At 46.2% G+C, this 20,403-nt stretch overlaps 1 protein-coding gene across 1 annotated transcript; it reads right to left on the reverse strand.

Annotated features, from left to right (window-relative positions):
• Positions 1-2,957: 2,957 nt before the first annotated feature.
• Positions 2,958-4,760, reverse strand: LOC116743846 (protein FAM71A-like). The gene has a single exon (XM_032612915.1). The coding sequence runs from the start codon at positions 4,758-4,760 to the stop codon at positions 2,958-2,960; it is 1,803 nt and encodes a 600-aa protein (XP_032468806.1).
• Positions 4,761-20,403: the final 15,643 nt, after the last annotated feature.

A 20,403-nucleotide genomic window follows, 5' to 3' on the forward strand; every position in this document is an offset into this window, starting at 1 on the left:
GCTCCTTCCTGTGGCCTGATCACCTCCCACCCCTCCCCCACCTGTGCCCTTACTCCTCATACTTCCTTCACCTGGCTGAGCCCTATTCATCCTTAAAAGTGCCAATTCCCCTGTGAAGCCTTCCCTAACCCACAACTCCTTCCCGTGCCCCAGAACCCCTCCTCTGAATAGATCCAGTCCCCAGACACACGTCTCTCATTGTATTTGTCACTCAGAGTTGTGATAATTACTCGTGCTGTCCTGTCTCCTCCACCATCTGTGTACCTCTGTGTGGGACCGGGTTGGCACACTGTCTGAAAGTTGTTGCACTGAGGTAGCTCCCTCTCTGCACCATCACCTCCCACCTTGAGCAAGTCCTTTAAATGCTCTGAACTTCGTTTGCTTATCTGCAAAATGGAAAAATGTGAGAATTGGAAGGGGGCACACACATTCAAGAACTTTATAAACAGCTAAGGGCTATGCACGTGTTTTTGTTTTTGTTTTTGTTTTTATAAACTTATTTATTTTTGGCTTCATTGGGTCTTCGTTGCTGCGCGTGGCTTTCTCTAGTTGCGGCAAGCGAGGGCTACTCTTCGTTGTGGTGCGTGGGCTTCTCTTGTTGCGGTGGCTTCTCTTGCTATGGAGCACGGGCTCTAGGCGTGTGGGCTTCAGTAGTTGTGGCACGTGGGCTCTAGAGCGCAGGCTCAGTAGTTGTGGCACACGGGCTTAGTTGCTCCGTGGCATGTGGGATCTTCCTGGACTAGGGCTCGAACCCGGGTCCCCTGCATTGGCAGGCGGATTCTTCACTGCACCACCAGGGAAGTCCCTTTGCACGTGTTTTTAATGCATTTTCTTCCTTCAGATTAGCATCTACCTGCACTTGCCTGTGTGGAAATCATAAGATCAAAGGAATGTGATGTGATCTTTTTGAAATTTCTTCACCTTGGGTCCAAGGAAAAGCTGGTGGAGAGTAAACCATTAATTGTGTCTCCCTGCAGCTCCTAGTCTTCTCAGAAGCTCTGGGTTAATCCTGGGGTCAGGAACCTTGTTTGGCCAGAGGAAACAGTGCATATGTGTAGGTCTTGGGCTGTCTCCCTTTCTCGTCAGTGCTCCCCACCAAGTGCCCACCGTTCCCTCCACCAACAGAAGAGACCTCTCCCCACCCTCCCGTGATGAGGTCTGTGGAAGTCACAAACTGAAGGTCCAATCAACAAGGATGCTCTGACCTAACAAATAATCTCCCTCATGTGAGGTTTAAGGATTTGGTTTTGGAGCCCCAAGAAGAAAAAAGTTCCTGAAGATTTGGTATGGAGAAACCCTTCTGAGCAGGGCATTCAAAAGTTTAATTAGCGGCTGGAGGAGGACTGGACGCTGGACGTTCCAGGAGTGAATGCTGGAATTCCAGGTGGGAGCCTGTTTATGGCTGCAGCCCGGGTCATGCCAGAGGCTAGAGGTAGAAGCCTGGGAGCCAGACACAGCTCAAGGGTGGTCTGGATGCTCTCGAGATAAGGCCAGCTAAGAGCTGTGAGCTCACTGAAGTTCGAAAACTGGCTCCCAGCCCCCACCCCTCCCTCCCCTCAATCTAGTAAAATTGATGCTCATCTCTGTAGTTTTGGGACACGATAGTAAGAATGCTGGTGCCTCGGGTTCTTGTGCTGGTCCTATCTCAGGCTTGTTTGCTTGCTTCCTTCGCATACTACAGACAGGGCTTTGCATAAAGAAGTGGGCTGGTGGATCACTGTTCTGCAAAGATCCCACTGTGCGACTGGAGCAGGTTACCTTCTCTGAGCCCTAGTGTTCTCATCCGTGAAACAGGCATATCGTTCCTTCTTTTCCTAATAACCAAACAAGTGTTCTTGTACTTTACCTTAAATAAATGTAATTTAAAGATGCCAAGCCTTTCTGACATCACTTTTGTGCATAAATAAAAGTGAAAGAAAGAGAAAGCCATTGGCAATAACTTCATCACAACTGCCACGGTGATTCTAGGACCATCCTGATTTCAGAGTTAGTCAAATGTGAAAAATACAACACCTGTGTACCTACCATCTTGCTTAAGAGACAGAACAATTCCCAGCAGCACTAACAGCCTTGTGTCAACCTCCTTGACCTAGCCTTTCCACCCTAGAGAAAACTGTCCTCAATTTTGTGTTGACTCTTCCCTCATTGTTTTAAAACACGTACCCTATGCAATACATCGTTAGAGCTTGTTTCAGAATGGTTCCGTGAGTGGAATTGTATCCCATTCTTTTGATGTTTTTAAAAGTCATGAGAAGTTGATCTATGCTAATATGTGTAGCTCATTTATTGTTCACTATTAAATATTCCACTCTCTTCATATCCTGCTGTATTAATTCTGCTGATGGAAATTTGGGCTGTTTCCCGAGTTTTGCTGTTAAGTTATTTTTGCTATAAACATTCTCATAGTCGTTTCTAAGAACATGTGTGTTTCTCCAGGGTATATACCTGGGCAGGGAACGGCTAAGTCTAGGTGAGAGTGCTTGCGGTTCTGATTGCTAGCTAATACTTATTTCTGTCCACTGAATAGCCCGAGGGGACATGAGTCCTGTACTTGCTTTGTTTACAGACCTTCAAGTGGAATAAGCGTTTATAAAAAGAATAGGGGGATAGTGAAGGAGAGATTCCCAGACCATAGTCTGACTTTGAGCCATGGCCCTGGGGGGCAAAGCCAGAAAGGAGTGCAGGCCACATGCAGCACTGCTGTTGGCGCAGAGCATGTGTGTGAGGTGGGGCTGCCCTTGACTGGACACTGGGTCTCAGACTGTGGCACAGCTGACATCACAGAATCCACTGTGAGGCTACGGCTGGGCTTTGGGACCTAGAAATTCAGAGAAAACACTGCATGCATTCTCAGATTGTTCGTTTGTTTATTCAAATTGCAGTGAGGAAACTGAAATGGGCTCTCCAGGGTTATTTCCCTGAGCCCTGGTCCCCTTTGCAGCTCCCAGCTCTAGGTACTATTGATGGGCTTCAGCGGTCAGTGGCTCCATGGTGTCAGATGTCACACCTCCAGTGATCTCCAGCCCCTGGCCACTCTCTGCTGTCTCTACGATGGCCTCCATTCGGGTCCCTTCCACTGGCTTCGCCAGGATGCTCACATATTTATCGCGTGAGGAGGCCACTGGCTTTGCAGTGAGACTGTCTCTGATGTTCCTGAAGAAAGAGCTGATCCTGCTGAGTCTCTCGGTGGAGGGACCTGAACTCGCTGTAGATAAGCTCCTGCCCGATTTGTGCGAGGTCCTGGACTCGTTGGTGATGGGAGCACGGCCGATGCCTTTGTGAGCAGTGCCCTGCTCGCTGCCCCCCGGGCTGCCGTGGCCTTTGTCCTTTTGGTCATCTCTAGTGGCTCTGCGGCCGCCTGAGCACGGGCCAGCTGCTTTCTGGATGGTCTTGTTCCCCGCTGCCTTGTGGTGGCTTTCCACTGAACTGCAGAGCGAGAGGCTCGTAAGAGCTCTGTCCTCTCCCCAGTGCTCTCTTCTCTCCCTTCTTCCCTTGCGGGCCTGGGACACCCTCTGTGAGCTGCCATCCTGTTCACTCACTTTGCCTTCCTGTGGCAAGGTTGAGATGAGGGTCCCTTCGTCCTCCTCGTCGGCTCTTCCTTCAACAGTCTTGCTGGTGGGTTCTGCTCCGACCACAGTCATGCCGGCCTCTGGGGAGAGGCTGGTGGATGTGCTGGAAGCATACCCTGAATAGTTCGCGGCACCTGCCAGCATACCCTGAATTGTTCGCAGCACCGTTTTCCTGCTCCTCAGGGATGTTCTGGCGGTGCCCCCAGTGGCTATGCTGGTTTTGCTTCCTCCCGGACCGTTGCTGGCTGTGGCTGCTGTGGCCGTGCTCTGCTCTTCAGGGGCAGGAGACTTGATCACTGCCACGCTCAAAGCACCCGCTGCGGTGCCTCCTGCCACCCCTGCTGTCTCCACCTTTGTCGTTGCCCGCGATGCTGACGCTTTGTCAAGCACTGTAGGTTTTGCTTTTGCAGTGGCCACATCGGGCATGGTATCGGGCTTGTGGGAGTCCAGTTGGATCTCCTCCCCACCAGTAAAAGCTGCGGACGTGGCCCCGGCCACCTCAGAGCACGTGTGGAGGCTGCAGATGCTCACCTGGTCCTGATCCCACATTGCTTGGAAATCCTCCACTGCCGGGCTCCTGCCGTCGTCCTGCTCCTCGAACACAGGCATGCAGATCATGTCCCAGGCTGGAACGGCGCAGGTGCAGCTGAGACCCTCCACTGGTGGTCGCAGGAGGTAAATCAGCTCTTCCCAAGAGGTGAAGAGGTCTTCCTGCGCGTCCAGAGGGGCGCACAGCTGCAGGTACCAGGAGCGGCCAGTGGCAAACTTCACGCGCAGCTGTTGTTTCTCACGATTGTGAGTGGAGATGCTCACGAGCGTCAGGGGAAGGAGCCTGGTGAGCTCTAAGGTCTTTGCAGCCTCGTGGCTCTTGCCCTTGGCGGCCTGGCTGTGCTCAGCGTGATCGTCACAGCCGGTGGCCCATCGGGCCAGCAGCATGGTGTCTGGGAGTGGGAGGACGGGGCTGCTGGATGTGATGCCCACGGTCACCATGCAGACACAGTTGTGCACGTCAAGCAGGTCTCCCCTCTTCGTGATCTGGATGAAGTCGCTCTCGAATACCGGGGCGTCCTTGAACATGTCGTATTCACCCTTGTGCAGTTGCTGCTGCAGCTTCCCCGTGGTGGTGTTGAACAGGCCCACCCCGGTGCTGCTCTGGGCCGTGTGATACGGGAGCAGAGAGTCCCCACTCATGGCTGCCTTTGATCACGACAGGCAGCGCGGTTAGGGTGGGCCTCTGGCTCTTCCCTCCCTTGGCCTCACTGGCAGAAGAGTGAGCTGCGGTGCTCCTAAGTCACACACAGGCGGCCCTTTGGCAGGTCTTCCAAGCCCGCCCCACAGGGCCCCACCTTTGCCTCAGGGTCTCCCAGAGGCAGGGGCGTGGGTAGGGGCACGGATGATCACAGCGGGGACGCTGTAGGGCGCCTGGACCCCAGGCTGAATCTCTTCAAGTGTGTAGAGAGGTATGGCAGGCTCCCCCTCTGCCTCACCTCACTTCTGCTTCTGGGTTTTTATCTCCCCAAGAGGCTGTGGTGAACTTCAGTCCCAGTGAGAGAAGTAACCACTTTCTCAGCCTAAGCCCCTGGCGCAGCCTGTTTATCCTCTGGTGCCCTTTGTGACCTATCACTGTCGCGTAGCCCTTTCCTCATTGTGACCTATCACTGTCGCATAGCCCTTTCCTCATTGTGACCTATCCCTGTGGCATAGCCCTTTCCTCATTGTGACCTACCCCTGTCGCATAGCCCTTTCCTCATTGTGACCTATCCCTGTCGCATAGCCCTTTCCTCATTGTGACCTACCCCTGTGGCATAGCCCTTTGCCTCATCCCCCAGCTGCCCCCTCAGGGCAGGGCCCCCATCCTCTCCCAAAGGAGGGGGAGGACATGTCCTCCCGCGGGGGACAGGCCCATCCTGCCAGGAACTCAGGTGTGTACCGAAATAAAAATGTCTTCAACTGGGCAAGTTTTGTGTGGGTCCTTTTTCTTTTCCTCCCCCAAATTCAGCTACTGGATGAAATCTATAGGAATGTAAGATGATGGGATAAATTTGAACCATTTAAGCTCATGGTTTAATTGTATCCAATAACGTAGAGTTGGCAGTTGCGATCCTTAGTCTGTCCTTTCATAAAATCTCAGTAAACGTTGACGACGGTGATTTTTAATAATCACATTAAAAATTGCTTCTCCTAGGCACCATGCTGCATTCTTCACATATGGTGGTAAGAATGCACTGAGTTTGGTACTGTTAACTACTGTTCCCAGTTTATAGGTGAAGAAATTGAGCTTGTATCTCCTGTTTAAATACCCAGAGCTAATGGTAGCAGAGGCACTATTTGAATGTAGGTCTACCTGATTCTAAAGCCTTTGTTCTGAACCACTACAGTACTTAGCCTCTCAAAGAAAGCTTGGCCCAGCCAAATGTTTTTGAACTGGACTGATTTAACTACCTTTAAGAAGACCTATTTGGTGCATTATTAGAAGTTGCGTAATTAATTTTATGTGTGTATGTATGTTATGGAGAGAACCCAAGACAGCAGTTGGGCTGACGTGGGGATTAAATTATCCAGGGGATCACTCAGATCCTCCCTCCCTTTATGCTTGTGCGAACAGCCTGTGTGTGGAAACCTAATTATTCTTATGACATGTCTTCCCCCAGTGACATGGGGGGTGAGTAGCCTGAGATGTAAGCTTTGATTCCAAGAGCCTGCCAGATGCCGTCCTGTAGTAACCTCCCTACCAGGCAGACGTGGTTTGGAAGCCTTGACACCTGTGGGGAGCATGTACCCTTAGACATCCCGCCTCATTGCCACTCCCACAGAGCTAGTCACAGAACAAGTGATTTCTAAATTGTGACTTGAAAGTTCTGAGAAAGGCCCTTGCTGCCAACTCTCTTATCTCCAGTTTGATGTTATGCTTGAAATCCCACCATAGAGATTCATTCCTTGAGGATAAAGGCCATCTTTCTGTTAAAATACACACACCTGTCCCTCAACAGATGACTGGACAAGCAAAACGTGGTCTCTCCATACAGTGGAATATTGTTCGGCCATGAAAAGGAATGAAGTACTGATATATGTCACAACATGGGTGAGCTTTGAAAACATTATACTCAGTGAAAGAAGCCACATATTGTAGGATTCTATTTATAGGAAATAGCCAGAAGAGGCAAATGCATAGAGACAGATATTAGATTAGTGGTTGCCTAGGGCTGGAGGGAGCAGAGAATGGGGAGTACAGGGTTTCCTTCTGTGGTGATGAAAAATTCTGGAACTAGTGGTGATGGTTACACGGTAATGTGAATGCACTGAATGCCACTGAACTGTGCACTCTAAGATTACAGTGGTGAATTTTATCACAATCACACACACACACACACACACACACACACAGTCCTGCTCATTTAATAGATGGGTTAAGAGCAGTTATCTTTTCATTGTTCCCTGTCTCAGGGGAAATCATTCAGTCTTTCACCATAAAATATGTTGTTAGCTGTAGTTTTATTTCAGAATTGCCCTCTGTCAAGTTTAAGAAGTTCACTTCTATTCTTAGTTTTCTGGGCATTTTTATCGTGAAGGATTATTGATGTTTTTTCAAATGCTTTTTCTGCATGTATTGAGCTGATTACTTGTTTTTTTTTTTTTTTTTTTTTTTTTTTTGCGGTACGCGGGCCTCTCACTGTTGTGGCGTCTCCGGTTGCGGAGCACAGGCTCCGGACGCGCAGGCTCAGCGACCACGGCTCATGGGCCCAGTGGCTCTGTGGCATGTGGGATCCTCCCGGACCAGGCCATGAACCTGCGTCCCCTGCATCGGCTGCCGGACTCTCAACCACTGCACCACCAGGGAAGCCCAATTATATATTTTTCAGTATATTTTTATCATGAAAAAGGGAGAAAAGTCACTATATCCCACCTGAATGGCTAAAAGGAAAGAGCTAAACAGTATCAAATGTTGGCAAGGATGTGGAACAACCAGGACTTTAATACATTCCTGGTGGGAATTATTATTTCCACAGTCATTTTGGAAGGAAGATAGCTTGCCAGTATAATCGGAAGCTGAACATATGCATATATTCAATTCCATTCCATGTATATGCCGAACAGAAGTTTATGTATATTTTTACCAACAGATCTGTATGTAAATGTTCATAATAGCACTAGTTTTGATAGCCCAAAACTGATAATAACTTAAATCAATAACAGAATAAGTTGTAGTGTCGTCACAGACTGGAATACTGTATAGCAGTGAAAATAAATGGACGATCGCCAGGGAAGTCATGCACAAACCTCATAAATATAATGTTAAGGGACAGAAACCAGAGTCAAAGAGTACATACTACGTGATTCCAGTATGTAAAGTTGAAAAGCAAACAACATTCATCTGTGGTGTTGGAAGCTAGGGTGGTGGTTACCCTTGAGTGACTGCAGGGGGGCACTTCCAGAGTTGCAGTGATGTTCTGATTCTTCGCCAGGTGCTAGTTCCGCGGGGTTGCTTATCTTGTGAAATGTCATCGAGTGGTATGCTTACGACGGCACACTAGCTAATACTTGCTGTTCTGATTGCGAGCTAATACCTGGGCAGGGAACGGCTAAGTCTAGATGAGAGTGCTTGCGGTTCTGATTGCTAGCTAATACTTATTTCTGTCCACTGAATAGCCCGAGGGGACATGAGTCCTGTTCTTGCTTTGTTTACAGACCTTCAGGGGGAATAAGAGTTTATAAAAAGCATAGGGCGATAGTGAAGGAGAGCTTCCCAGACCATAGTCTGACTTTGAGCCATGGCCCTGGGGGGCAAAGCCAGAAAGGAGTGGAGGCCAGATGCAGCACTGCTGTTGGCACGGAGCATGTGTGTGAGGTGGGGCTGCCTTTGACTGGACACTGGGTCTCAGACTGTGGCACAGCTGACATCACAGAATCCACTGTGAGGCTACGGCTGGGCTTTGGGACCTTGAAATTCAGAGAAAACACTGCATGCATTCTCAGATTGTTTGTTGTTTTATTTAAATTGCAGTAAGGAAGCTGAAATGGGCTCTCCAGGGTTATTTCCCTGAGCCCTGGTCCCCTTTGCAGCTTCCAGCTCTAGGTCCTATTGATGGGCTTCAGCGGTCAGTGGCTCCATGGTGTCAGATGTCACACCTCCAGTGATCTCCAGCCCCTGGCCACTCTCTGCTATCTCTACGATGGCCTCCATTCGGGTCCCTTCCACTGGCTTCGCCAGGATGCTCACATATTTATCGCGTGAGGAGGCCACTGTCTTTGCAGTGAGACTGTCTCTGATGTTCCTGAAGAAAGAGCTGATCCTGCTGAGTCTCTCGGTGGTGGGACCTGAACTCGCTGTAGATAAGCTCCTGCCTGACTTGTGCGAGGTCCTGGACTCGTTGGTGATGGGAGCACGGCCGATGCCTTTGTGAGCAGTGCCCTGATATGGAAATATTAATTGGACCTGCTTATTTGTATTATGTTCTGAGCCTAAAAATTAGTAAATACAAAGCCTGAAGAAAAATGATGGGTACTTCATAAGTGCTACCTACATAAATGTTCAAGTATTATATGCCTGGAAGAATAAGCAGGTCGTCTCCAGAAAGGGCACCTAGGAGGCTGCAAACAGGAGAATAGAGCCTACTTTTTCACATTGATGACATGAGTAAGAAGTTTTAGAGCTCATGGAAAGAATATTATTTCTTGTGATGCACTGTGGGGTGGGCAGAGTAGGGGCTGTGACCCATATTTTATGGTTCAGGGCACTGAAATTTAGAGAGATTGAGTAACTTGCCCAGAGTCACAACACTGATGAGTGATGGGTCTGAGGCAGGGGAGGGAGTTGATTCCTTGGGGACAGAGATTCCTGAACACATGGACATGAGATCATGCCCTGGATACACAAACCAAGAGCTCTCCTCACTCCCTTTCCCACATCCTCCTGCCCCAAGGATTGCTGCAGGGAGACAGCTGGTACTCGGAGGAGGTGCCTGGCCCAAGAGAATGGCTCAAATCTGGACCCACCTCCTGGCTCTACATTTCAATCCCTGACCCCAAATACAGTGTCTTTCCCCCAAATGCAGACCACCTGATGGACCGGGGTATCCAAATATGTGTGCATCTCCCCTCCCTTCCCCCTCAGCACTTGATTCTAGCAGCTGATTTGCAGTGAGGCTTCCTGGTGGTCAGGTGACCACCCTGAATGACCAATAGTCTACTTGACTCCCTAACTGACTCAGAACCCAGGACATTCCAAACCAACTGCCCACATGACAGTTGCACAGGGAATTAGCATCATCTTCAACTGATCAAACCCGATGATGAGCAGTTAATATTCATTAGCTGGGAACAGGCTCTACTGGGCTGGTGTTTTGGTGGCTTAACAGATGAAGGTTACAGGCCCCCAGGGTCTCACTGACTAGAGACTGACCAATCATCTGAGCAGCTTGGACTAAGGCCTGGCTAAGAGCGGGCAGTGGCTGCACAGGCTCTGAGTGGGCACCTTCCCTGCCCAATCCTCCCTCAGCCAGATCCAGGCTCTGCTGTACAAACTACAGCCACTGCTCCTGAATCTACTTGCTGGTATTAGTTCCACAGTACCTTCAATGGAGTGGTTAGTGGCGGTGCTATTTGGGTCCCTACCCTGTTGTTTGGCCAGATGCTGATTCTGATGTGCCTGAACCACCGCTGCGGATGGCCAGCAGATTATCTTGATCGCAGATGACATTCTCGTACATCCTGTGTTTGATTCCTTTATAATCTTCCTTTTCTTCTTGGTACCTGAGTCATGATCCTGGAAAACACAACAAAAACTGAGAGAACTATTGATATGTTGCTGGGAGAAGACCATGCAGAGGTGTCAGTTCATTCCCAGGTCACACGTCTGTTCTCTTTGTTCACCAGCCTCCTAGGGGAGTCTAGGGGAGTCAAGTGAATCGAAGCTGGGCCGAGAAGAGGGTGTTGCAATGTGGTATGCACTTAAAATAGCCAGCAGGCTGACTGCACGGGGACATGAGTTTATTTACTGAGATAATACAGAAAGGGAGCACAGCACAGTGACCGACAGAGTGGAGGCTGGTGCCTGATGGTCTGGATTCAAATCATACCAGAAGCCACATGAACCTGGGAAAGTTATGCAGACCCTCTGTCCTCAGTTCCTTGTTCAGTGATAATGGAAATGTTAATAGGGTCCACTTATTAGTATTACATGATGAAGCTTAATACAGCAAATCAGGTAGACCCTGATGAAAAATGATGGTTACTTCATAAGTGCTACCTAAGTGTTCAAATATTAAATGTCTGGAAGAATAAGCAAGAAATGTGGTAGTGCTGCCTCCAGAGAGGGGACCTGGATGCCACAGGGCAGGGGAGTGGGGAAGGTTATGGGTGTGATGCTTTAGAGCTTGTGAAGAATATCTGTTATTAACTCCTGTGATCCCCACATCAGCCCCGTGGGGAACTCACGGCAGGTGCTGTGATCCATATTTTATGGTACATGGCACTAAAATGTTGAGATTTTAAGTGACTTTCCCGGAGTCGCAAAGCTGATGACAGATGTATGTGGGACAGGAATGTAGTTGGTTCCCTGGGACAGAAATCCCTGAACCCCTGAATCCTCTAGATGGTGCCCTGGACTCCTGAGCCCAGGGCTCCCCTCCCTCCATGCCCCCAATCCTCCTGCCTGCCTCATGGTTGCTCCAAGGACAGGAGGGGTCTGAGCCAACAGGAAGGCCCATGCCTGATCCAGCTGCCTCCCTTACATGTTGATCCCTGACCCCACAGCTGTTAAATATCCCTGAAAGAAGGTCCCTTGAAGGATCAGGGGGTCCCATCTACGTCCCTCCTCCCTCAGCATCTTCACACACCGGAGCCTCCTGGTGGTCTGACCAGTGGTCGGCTTGTCTCCACGTGGATCAGAGGCCCGGTCTCTCCAAGCCAGCTGCCCACATGGCACATCTCTTATCAAATTAGCTTGGTCTTCAACAACCAGCCCTGGATGCACAGTTAGTGCTGATTAATGAGGACAGTGGCCTGCTGGGCTGTGCTTGGTGGTTTAGTGGGTGAAGCTGGCGTGCCCCACTGTCACCTGACTGTTGATGTGAGCAACTGTCTGAGTAGCCTGGGCTACGGCCTGGCTGGGGAAGGGCCGTCGCTGCACTGGCTCTGAGGGCGCCCCTTCCCTGCTCATCCTTCCTCATCAAAATCCAGCCCCTACAAACTCCTCATCAATCCCTAGACCCTGCAGTGGCACAGGAGAGAGGCCCATGTCCTCCTAGAGGGACCCCTCCATAGCCACAGCCTAGAGACCCCATCCCAGGACTGTCTCTGAGGATGACCCAGGCCCTCCTAATCTCTGTCACCAAATGTTCATTCCACTAACCCAATGGCATTGTCCCTTCTCTCCATGTTCCCAGGCAGCGCCCAAACACCCAGTGATCCTGTCCACATCAACCACTGGAAATACCGCCATGAAAATCCCAGTTTCCTTCCTTTCTGAAAACCTCTAGATTTAGACTGCTAATATTTGCTTTCGGATTTTGACATCGACATTCAGAAGTGTTTAGCCTGTAATTTCTCCTGTCCTGTAATATCTGCTACTGGTACGACATCAGTATTCTCCTGGTCCGATGAAAGCAGTGTGGGTGTGTTCCCTCTGTATCTGTTCTCTGGAAGAGTGTGTAGGAGATGGGCATCATTTCTGTCTTAAATGTTTGGTAGAAATCAGAGGAAGCCACCTGGGCCTGAAGTTTGTTTTGCGGGGAAATTTTTTTTGCATCTCTTTCTAATTGAAGTTTACTTGGTGTATATTGTACAGGGCACAGATCTTAAACGTAGAGCTTTATGGTTTCTTGTAAATATAAACACATCTGTTACCAACACCCAGTTCAATATACAGGACGTCCCCAGCACCCTGGCCGCCCCCTGTAGAAGGGGAGAAGAATAAGTGCTAACTTATTCGGTTATAAGAATGAAATCAGTTACTCCATGTATATTCCAAGTGCAGTGATTTACACACAAATAACTCAAAATGAGTGTGGCAGCACAATCAGAAAGTAGTGGAGGGTGCTGGAGGGCTGGAAGAATCCAGTCCCTTTGGGATTTCCGCTGTGGAGGTCGGGCCAGAGTAAGGAAGCTGAGAGGAGCTTCTCAGAAGCATCTGGGCTTTCACAGAGGGAAAAACTACTGCTCCCCAGAGTGGAGCGCCCATTGTAATTCACTGAGCCCTCCCTTTGCGGAGGGTGCTTTTCTATACTTTTGTGTTATTTTACATAGAAGTGTTTAAAAAAAAAAACCGAGGAGGAGATCAATTTTGCTTGATGTAACAGCCTTTCACTGTTAAAAATAAGACATATATCTAAAATTTATGCTAAATCTGTACAGCTCCGACAGGAGGTAACCGGCACTCACTAGCTGACTCAGGAGCGGAGGGGGAGCAGAGAGGCGGCCTCCTTCCTTGGCCTCGTGTCTCATTTAAGCTGCCAGACGCTGCACAAGCTCCATCCCCTCTGAGTCTCAGGCTGAGGCCTCCAGGTCCCAGTCTTCACAGGTGCCAGACCAGAACCTGCCACACAAAGGCAGGGACTGGAGTCAGTGGGGAGGTGGGCTCCCTGGGGTCGGTGTGTGGGACCCAGGGGGCTACTCAGACCCTTCAAGTGACTTTGGGCCCTGACATCCCCAGGGCTCACATCCCCTGGGCACTGGGGCCTGTTTGCTGCTCTTTGCCAAGTGTGTTCTGGTAGCAGAGAGACCTGTCCTACAGGGGCGATTTAACCTGGGCATTTGGCCAGGCGGCGTTCAAGTGACTGGTCCCCTGAACAGTGAAAGTGATGCAGAGGAAAGGGGAGGCTCTGGGGCTCCAGGGTGAAAAGTGTGGGTCCCTCCCACCTGGGCACTGTGAGGAGTGGGAGATCTGATGACACAGGTGGAAGTAGTGACCCTGTCCCTCCAGCCCACACACAACACGGCCCATCATGAGACCAGCACAGTGGAAGTGGGCAGAGAACTGCAATGTTCCCTTTTCCCCTAATAATCATTTTTCTCTCTTTAACACCCCAGCCAAACTTGCCTCTGCTTTTTAATTAAAAAATACCCTGATGCTGTGGTAATAGAATCATAAATTTTATAGCTTTGGTATATCCCAACATGAAAAGTTTATAGAAGACACTGCTTTTCAGAGTGTAATAAAACCAGATGTATTTGTTATTTAATTTTAAGGTCATAATTAATTTGGAATCCTGGCCCTTTAACTCATCCTAAATTAGCTTTGCTTTGACTTGCCTTCATTTTTTGTGTGTGTTGTATTCAATTTCTACACATCTATGAAAAATCTATAGAACCTCAGGTTGAGAAACGGTGCCATGAGGTGACCCAGGCCCTTCAGTGGGGCTCCACAGAGGCTGAGGGGTCCCCAGGGGTTGGGGAAATCCCAGCCAGGTGTGGATCCTGCAGTGTCCCCTACTGGATGCCAGGGCTACTGCGTGCCCACAGGGATGCAGCAGCGCTGGGCCAGGTGAGCTGTCTGCTTGCGTGAGAAGAAGCCCCGGTGCCTCTGTCCTCCTCACCCTTTCTCCAGGAGGCCTGAACTGGGGGGTACCAGGGCCACTCCAGATATCTCACCACACCGGGTGATTAACTGGGGATGTTGCCTGCTGACCTTGGCGGGTTGGGAGGGCAAGGCTGGGTCTTGCAGAGGGAGATGTTGAACCTCACCGGGGACACTCTTTACAAAGAACACAATGTGAACAACACCTCCAGGAGTGATGTATGTGGTGACCCCACAGACGCCTCCGACCCCCCCTCTAAATATAAGAGCCTGGCATCTTCAGGGGTTCTATGGAACGGGGACCGTTCCCTGGCGAGATGCACTCAGGTCATTCTCCAGTTGCCTGCGCAGATTACCACCATTCTCTTGTCTCCACCTTTTTGTTCACACGCAGTGGTGACCACCTCCGTGCTCTTCTCTGGCTTTTGGGTTTTCCTGAAGCGCCAAAAAAAAAAAAAAAAGTCAGGGATGGCAAGGGAAGCACATACACTTATTTGCCTTCTGCTCTTCCTCCTACCTTCTCCACGCTCACATTTCCTCTTCTTGTTCTTCCTCATTCTTTTACTTCATCCCTTCTCTTGAATCCAGGATGAGAGAATTTCTTTTTTTTTTAATTGGATGAGTCAGTCTATTTATTTATTTTTAACATCTTTATTGGAGTATAATTGCTTTACAGTGGTGTGTTAGTTTCTGCTTTATAACAAAGTGAATCAGCTATACATATACATACATCCCCATAACCCCTCCCTCTTTTGTCTCCCTCCCACCCTCCCTATCCCACTCATCCAGGTGGTCACAAGCTGATCTCCCTGTGCTATGCGGCTGCTTCCCACTAGCTATCTATTTTACGTTTGGTAGTGTATATATGTCCATGCCTCTCTCTCACTTTGTCACAGCTTACCCTTCCCCCTCCCCATATCCTCAAACCCATACCCTTTTTATGCTAAGTTATATGCTACATGTAGCTGGAAAAATGTTAAAAAGATTTTTAAAGAACTGTGCATCTATTTTTGAAGCTGATTTGCCTGTTCAAGGCTTGCTAGCACTTTATCCATCTCAGTACTATTTCACTTAGTAAACAAATGCAGTTGCCATAATTGCTGCTTATGTGTCTGTGTTCCCTTCTAGGTTATATGTTTTTGAAGTTAGAAACTATATATCACAGCCCCTATGTATAGCACAATATCCATTGCTAATGCAGATTGTGTTTTAAGATATGAGACAAAATTTAAGACTTTTATTATAGGCATAAACATCTAGCAAACCAACCAGAAAATAAAAGCTAATTTTCAATTGGTTGGCCAAAAACAAAAAAGAGAGGAATACCTAGTGCAAAACCATATCTCTAATAACTACTGTTGGATTTAGAGCACACACATGTTAAACTTATTTTAAAATATCTTCTTATCAAAGATTTGAGGTTGGACCTGAAAAAATTATATCAGAAGTGAAAATAATCATGTGGTCTGACCAGCCTGGATTACACAAAGTAAGTGTATATTATATATAAAGTAGATAAACTACGAGGTCCTACTGTATAGCACAAGCAACTATATTCAATACCTTGTAATAACCTATAATGGAAAAGGACCTGAAAAAGAAATATATATATCTGAATCACTTGGCTGTACACCTGAAACACAACATTGTCAATCAACTATACTTCAAGGAAAACAAAACAAAACAAAGTAAGTGTAAAGGGAAGTATAGTTTTATAAATTCACCTCTGATATCCAATGGACCAACTGAAAGACAACAGAAACTACAACTTTCTAGGAGACAGGACATGGCCAGCAAACCAGGCCGTTAACCCTCGGTAACGGTCGTACCTGCCAAAAAATATACAGACTAGCCTGCATTCATGAATACATAGGAATTCTTCATTTATCTGGCATTATCAGGCAATGAGGTATTGTATGCTAGGAGAAGTTTTTTTTTAATGACAAATTTAAGAGGAGTTATTTTAACCTTCACTTGGTAATTTTTTTCTAAAATTAAGAAATGTATCCACTGGTGTATCTAATGTTTCCGTGATAACTCGGGGTCATCAGTTCAATCAACGTTTGCATGAATAATGCGAATGGAAACAAGACAGGCATGCTTACTGAAACTGAAAGTGACATGGCACTGGCTGGAGTAACTGATGAGAGAGCAAGGAAAAGCAAGAATGAAAACAAACCATGATCAAGAAACAGTCAAGTTCTGACTTTCTGTACTTAGTTTCAAAAAGAGATACCACAAATCCCAGCAAGAGACTCCAGCATCATTAGCTGTCTTTCTCCTTTGTTTCCACCTTCCTTTTCCTTCTACCCTAGATTGTTCCAGGAAATGTTTATAGCTCCCTGCCAAGACAAATTCTAATACTTAACTTTCTCTCACACAAACTTCACAATATGTCCATGTGATACATGGTGTGGAGGTAAAAGACAATTCATCACAGGGACATCTCCTATGAAAATAAAATTAGAACCTAGCTTCTAAACATGCAGAGAGGAAGGCGTGGTGTCAGGTGCTAATTTCCTTGCAAATTCCTCGCCATTTCTAATAGACGTTCTTCTTTACCAAGATCCCTTTTTATTGGTGTCCCATTCCAGACTGCTCCACTCTGCCCATCCTCATCCTGTAAAATACATTCACACTCTTTTGTGACCCTACTTATTTGCCCATTAAATAATCAAACATAGAACTGTCGGAATTAAATATAGAGTGAAATTAAAATACTGGAGTCACTTGGAGGGTTTAAGCAGCTCCATCAGAAAGTACTGGGCATGGATTTAAAGAGGCTGCGTGGGACGTGTTCTTGTCCAAGTTCTTTCTCAAGAAGTATCTGAAATAAGCCTAAATTCAGAGTTAATCAGACTGGCCTGCTTTCTCAGGTGGACTGGAATTCATTGCTCTTTCTCCTCAACTCCCTGATGTCAGTGGCACTTTCCGGAGATGAGGTGGACTTCTCTGCCTACTGCAGAAGCTCAGTTCCCCCGGGGCCCACTCTCTGTCTGAATCCCACACTTGAGGCCAGATGCCAGCCTTCCCAGAACATTTGTGGTCTCATTTCAGTTTTTGACCTGCTCAGATTGAGTCCCTGTAGACTCTTCCTCAACTTGAAACCTGATCTTCCACCCCTTCCCTGACCTCAATGGTTACCTGCCTACTTTAGGCCTCAGGTGCTTTAGCTATAAAATGATATAGTGGCCCTTAATTCTAAAGTCTTTTTTCTAAAGCGCTACAATGTGGTGGCTCCTTGAAAATGTTTCTCTTTGCTGGTTTAAATTTTGTAGAGAATTAAAACCACAGCTACTCTAAAAGACAGTAAGTTACATTGGATAAGGAAAGTGTGCTTTTGTGGTTAGATTAACAGGGATGGAAGACGACTTAGTATGTTTTAAGATACTCATGATCCATTCTCGTGAGAGTCAGGGGAAGAAGGGGAAGAGAGTTAATAAAATACCAAACGACTGTGACAAATTAAGTTCACCAAGATGTAGCTGATTAGCTACTACTTGAATAAGCCACACAAATCCAATTCAAGTTGTCCTTTATTTTTCTAAGAAGGATCCCAGTGAACTGAGTCCCATGATCAGTAACTCCACGTTAATGGCTTAGTCTTTGAAAACTGTTATGTTGCTGGAAGAAGAAATATTGCCCATCAGTCCTAATTGATGTTTAGCTATCACGCACATTTGACATAAATTTATTACTTTGCCTGATCTCAGTGTAATACATTCCAAAGGGGCAAAGAGCACACGAAAAGTTATGGAGTCTCCATCTTCTACACTGAAGTGTGCAATAAATCACATATTATTTGGCCGTGAAATTCACAAGCCATAGAAACCACGCCATTAGCAATGTGTACAGTGTAATCAGCAGGTAATGAGAATGATATAAAACAAAACAGACTGTGTGTGTTGGCACTGCTGCCAATAAAACAATCATTAAATGCATTCATATGCATCTACGCTAGGTAAGCTCTTTAGGGCAATTGCTATGAGTTCTACATACCTGTCAGGATAATATATATAGCCCAGTTTCTATTGCCTTTATTCAAAGACGCTGAGAAAGGGTTACTCTAGGTAAATTCAGACCTTTCCTCAATATAGAATTTGGTCAACATGCATTCTGAACAGCAAAATTTCACAGTCTTTTCCTACACTAATTGCCACCTCAGCAAATGCAGGATTAAGTATAATGGATTATAAGAAGTTAGAAAGGAAAGATGGAAGAAAAGAAGGAAGGTAGAAAAAAGGTGGGTGTGGAGTACTTCAACATTTATGTAAAGAGTGGACCTAAAACTAACCTGAGGTTACTCTGAATTATTAGCTTATGCTATAGAAACTTAAATGAAAAAATAAAAAAAACCAGCAAGGGAAACTCAAAGATTCTTTGTTTTTTCACTTTACTGCATATACACGTCCATCTTAAACAATCTGTGTGCTTATATCCAATAAGAAAGCATTGTTTTGCGAGGCTATTTGGGTTCTATCAGCGTGTAAAAGTCGGACAACTCAACTTTAGCAGAGTTAGCTTTCAGGTGAATAATTGCTTCTTTCAGGTTGTGAGCATTTGAATTTTCCAGAAATGTTTCCCAAAAAATGAAAACTAAGAGAGTCCTAGGACAGCGTCCTTCAGAAGTTTTATAGTATCAAGGTTTTTGGAGGAAGAGTATCCTTGTCGATTATCAACACAATGATTCCAAGCAGGTCAATTTATGCTGAGAATATTATTATTCTCAGCATAAATAAATAATATTATTTATGCTGAGAATAATATTATTTATGCTCAGAAATAAATATTATTCACCTCCATTATACTGACAATGATCTTCCTTACTTCAACCTTGTGCTTCTTAGTACAGTTGAAAATACTGAGCCAAGAACAGACGGTGACAATGCCAGAGACTCAGATGTACCTATAGGTGCCTTCAGACAACATCAGCCACCCAGGCTAAAGTCCTGGTTTAAAACATCCCAACATGAATGAATCTCAAAAACCATATGCTGAGCAAGTGAAGCCAGATCAAAAGGGCACCTACTGTATTATTCAACTTACATGAAATTCTAAACTGGGCAAGTCATCTCTAAAGATATAAAAACAGATCCGTGGTTGCCTTGGGGTGGGAGATGGGGATACTTTTGCAAAAGCCTAGGAGGAAACTTTCTAGGGTTTTAGAATTGTTATCTATCTTTATGGGGGTGATAGTTATACAAATGTATACATTAATTAAAAGTCACTGAAGCGTTGACTAAAAATGTCTGCATTTTATTGTACGTAAATGATACTTCAATAAGGTTGATTACAAAATGAACCAAAAACATAACAAAGCAGAAGAAAAACCTCTCAAGACCTCAAAGGAAATACACTGTTTTCTTCCAGGGCACCAGATTGGAAATGAGGCATTGGTCTGTTCTACCCTCAGATTATCCCTAGGATTATCTAGTCTATTTTAAAGCACTAGAGTCCCCTATCAGGAAAACTCACCCCATGTTTAATTACTTTGATTTCTTCTCTGCCTCTTCTCCCAACACAGTGAAGCCATTCACGGAAGAAAAGCCAGCTTTTTCCAACTTTGCGTCATCACATATTCTTTCCAAAGCTATTATTTATGGAATAAAATTTGGCTACACTTTGTAAAAATCTAGGTTTTTAAGCCTTACAAACCTTAACAGTTAACCTATTGCCTCCATTGGAATTTGGAAAAAAAATTATTTTGAAAATGAGTAGTTGAGATTTGGCATTTTTGTTTTTTGTGATTTTCTCTTCCCCTAAGAGAGAAATGAGTAGGAATGAGAAACACATACATAAAGAAAAAACAAATTATCTTGCTGCCTTTGTGTGGTTATAATTTATAGGAGGCCCTTTTCAACAATAATCTATTATCAGAAGCAATAAAATATAATCTCCATGAAGGCCAGGCCAGGATATTTGTCTCTTTTTCAGCAGATTGCAATACAAACCACATTCATGGCTATGCTTCTTGATGATCTTTGTAATACTGTAACAGTTGACCATTTCCTCATGCCTCTTTACCTTAACTTAAACCTGGTTTTTCACTAATGACCTCACATTTCCTTCTCTAACACTTGGTTGTGGGCCTCTTTTCCAACTCCAACTCCAACTCGCATTTCACTCTGGAACCAAAGGAAGACTCACACCTTCCTCATTTTTAGTGATACCTCAACATCATTACCATATTGTGATCACCCTGAAGAATAGCCAGACAATTGTTATTTCAGAGCCATCTGACAGTTTGTAGCTCTAAAAATTAACTAAGGACCGCATTTGTCAAAAATATCCTAGTTTAAGATTTTGGTAATACAGCACAGT

This window comes from Phocoena sinus, chromosome 1 (genome assembly GCF_008692025.1).
Source record: "Phocoena sinus isolate mPhoSin1 chromosome 1, mPhoSin1.pri, whole genome shotgun sequence".
NCBI lineage: Eukaryota > Metazoa > Chordata > Mammalia > Artiodactyla > Phocoenidae > Phocoena > Phocoena sinus.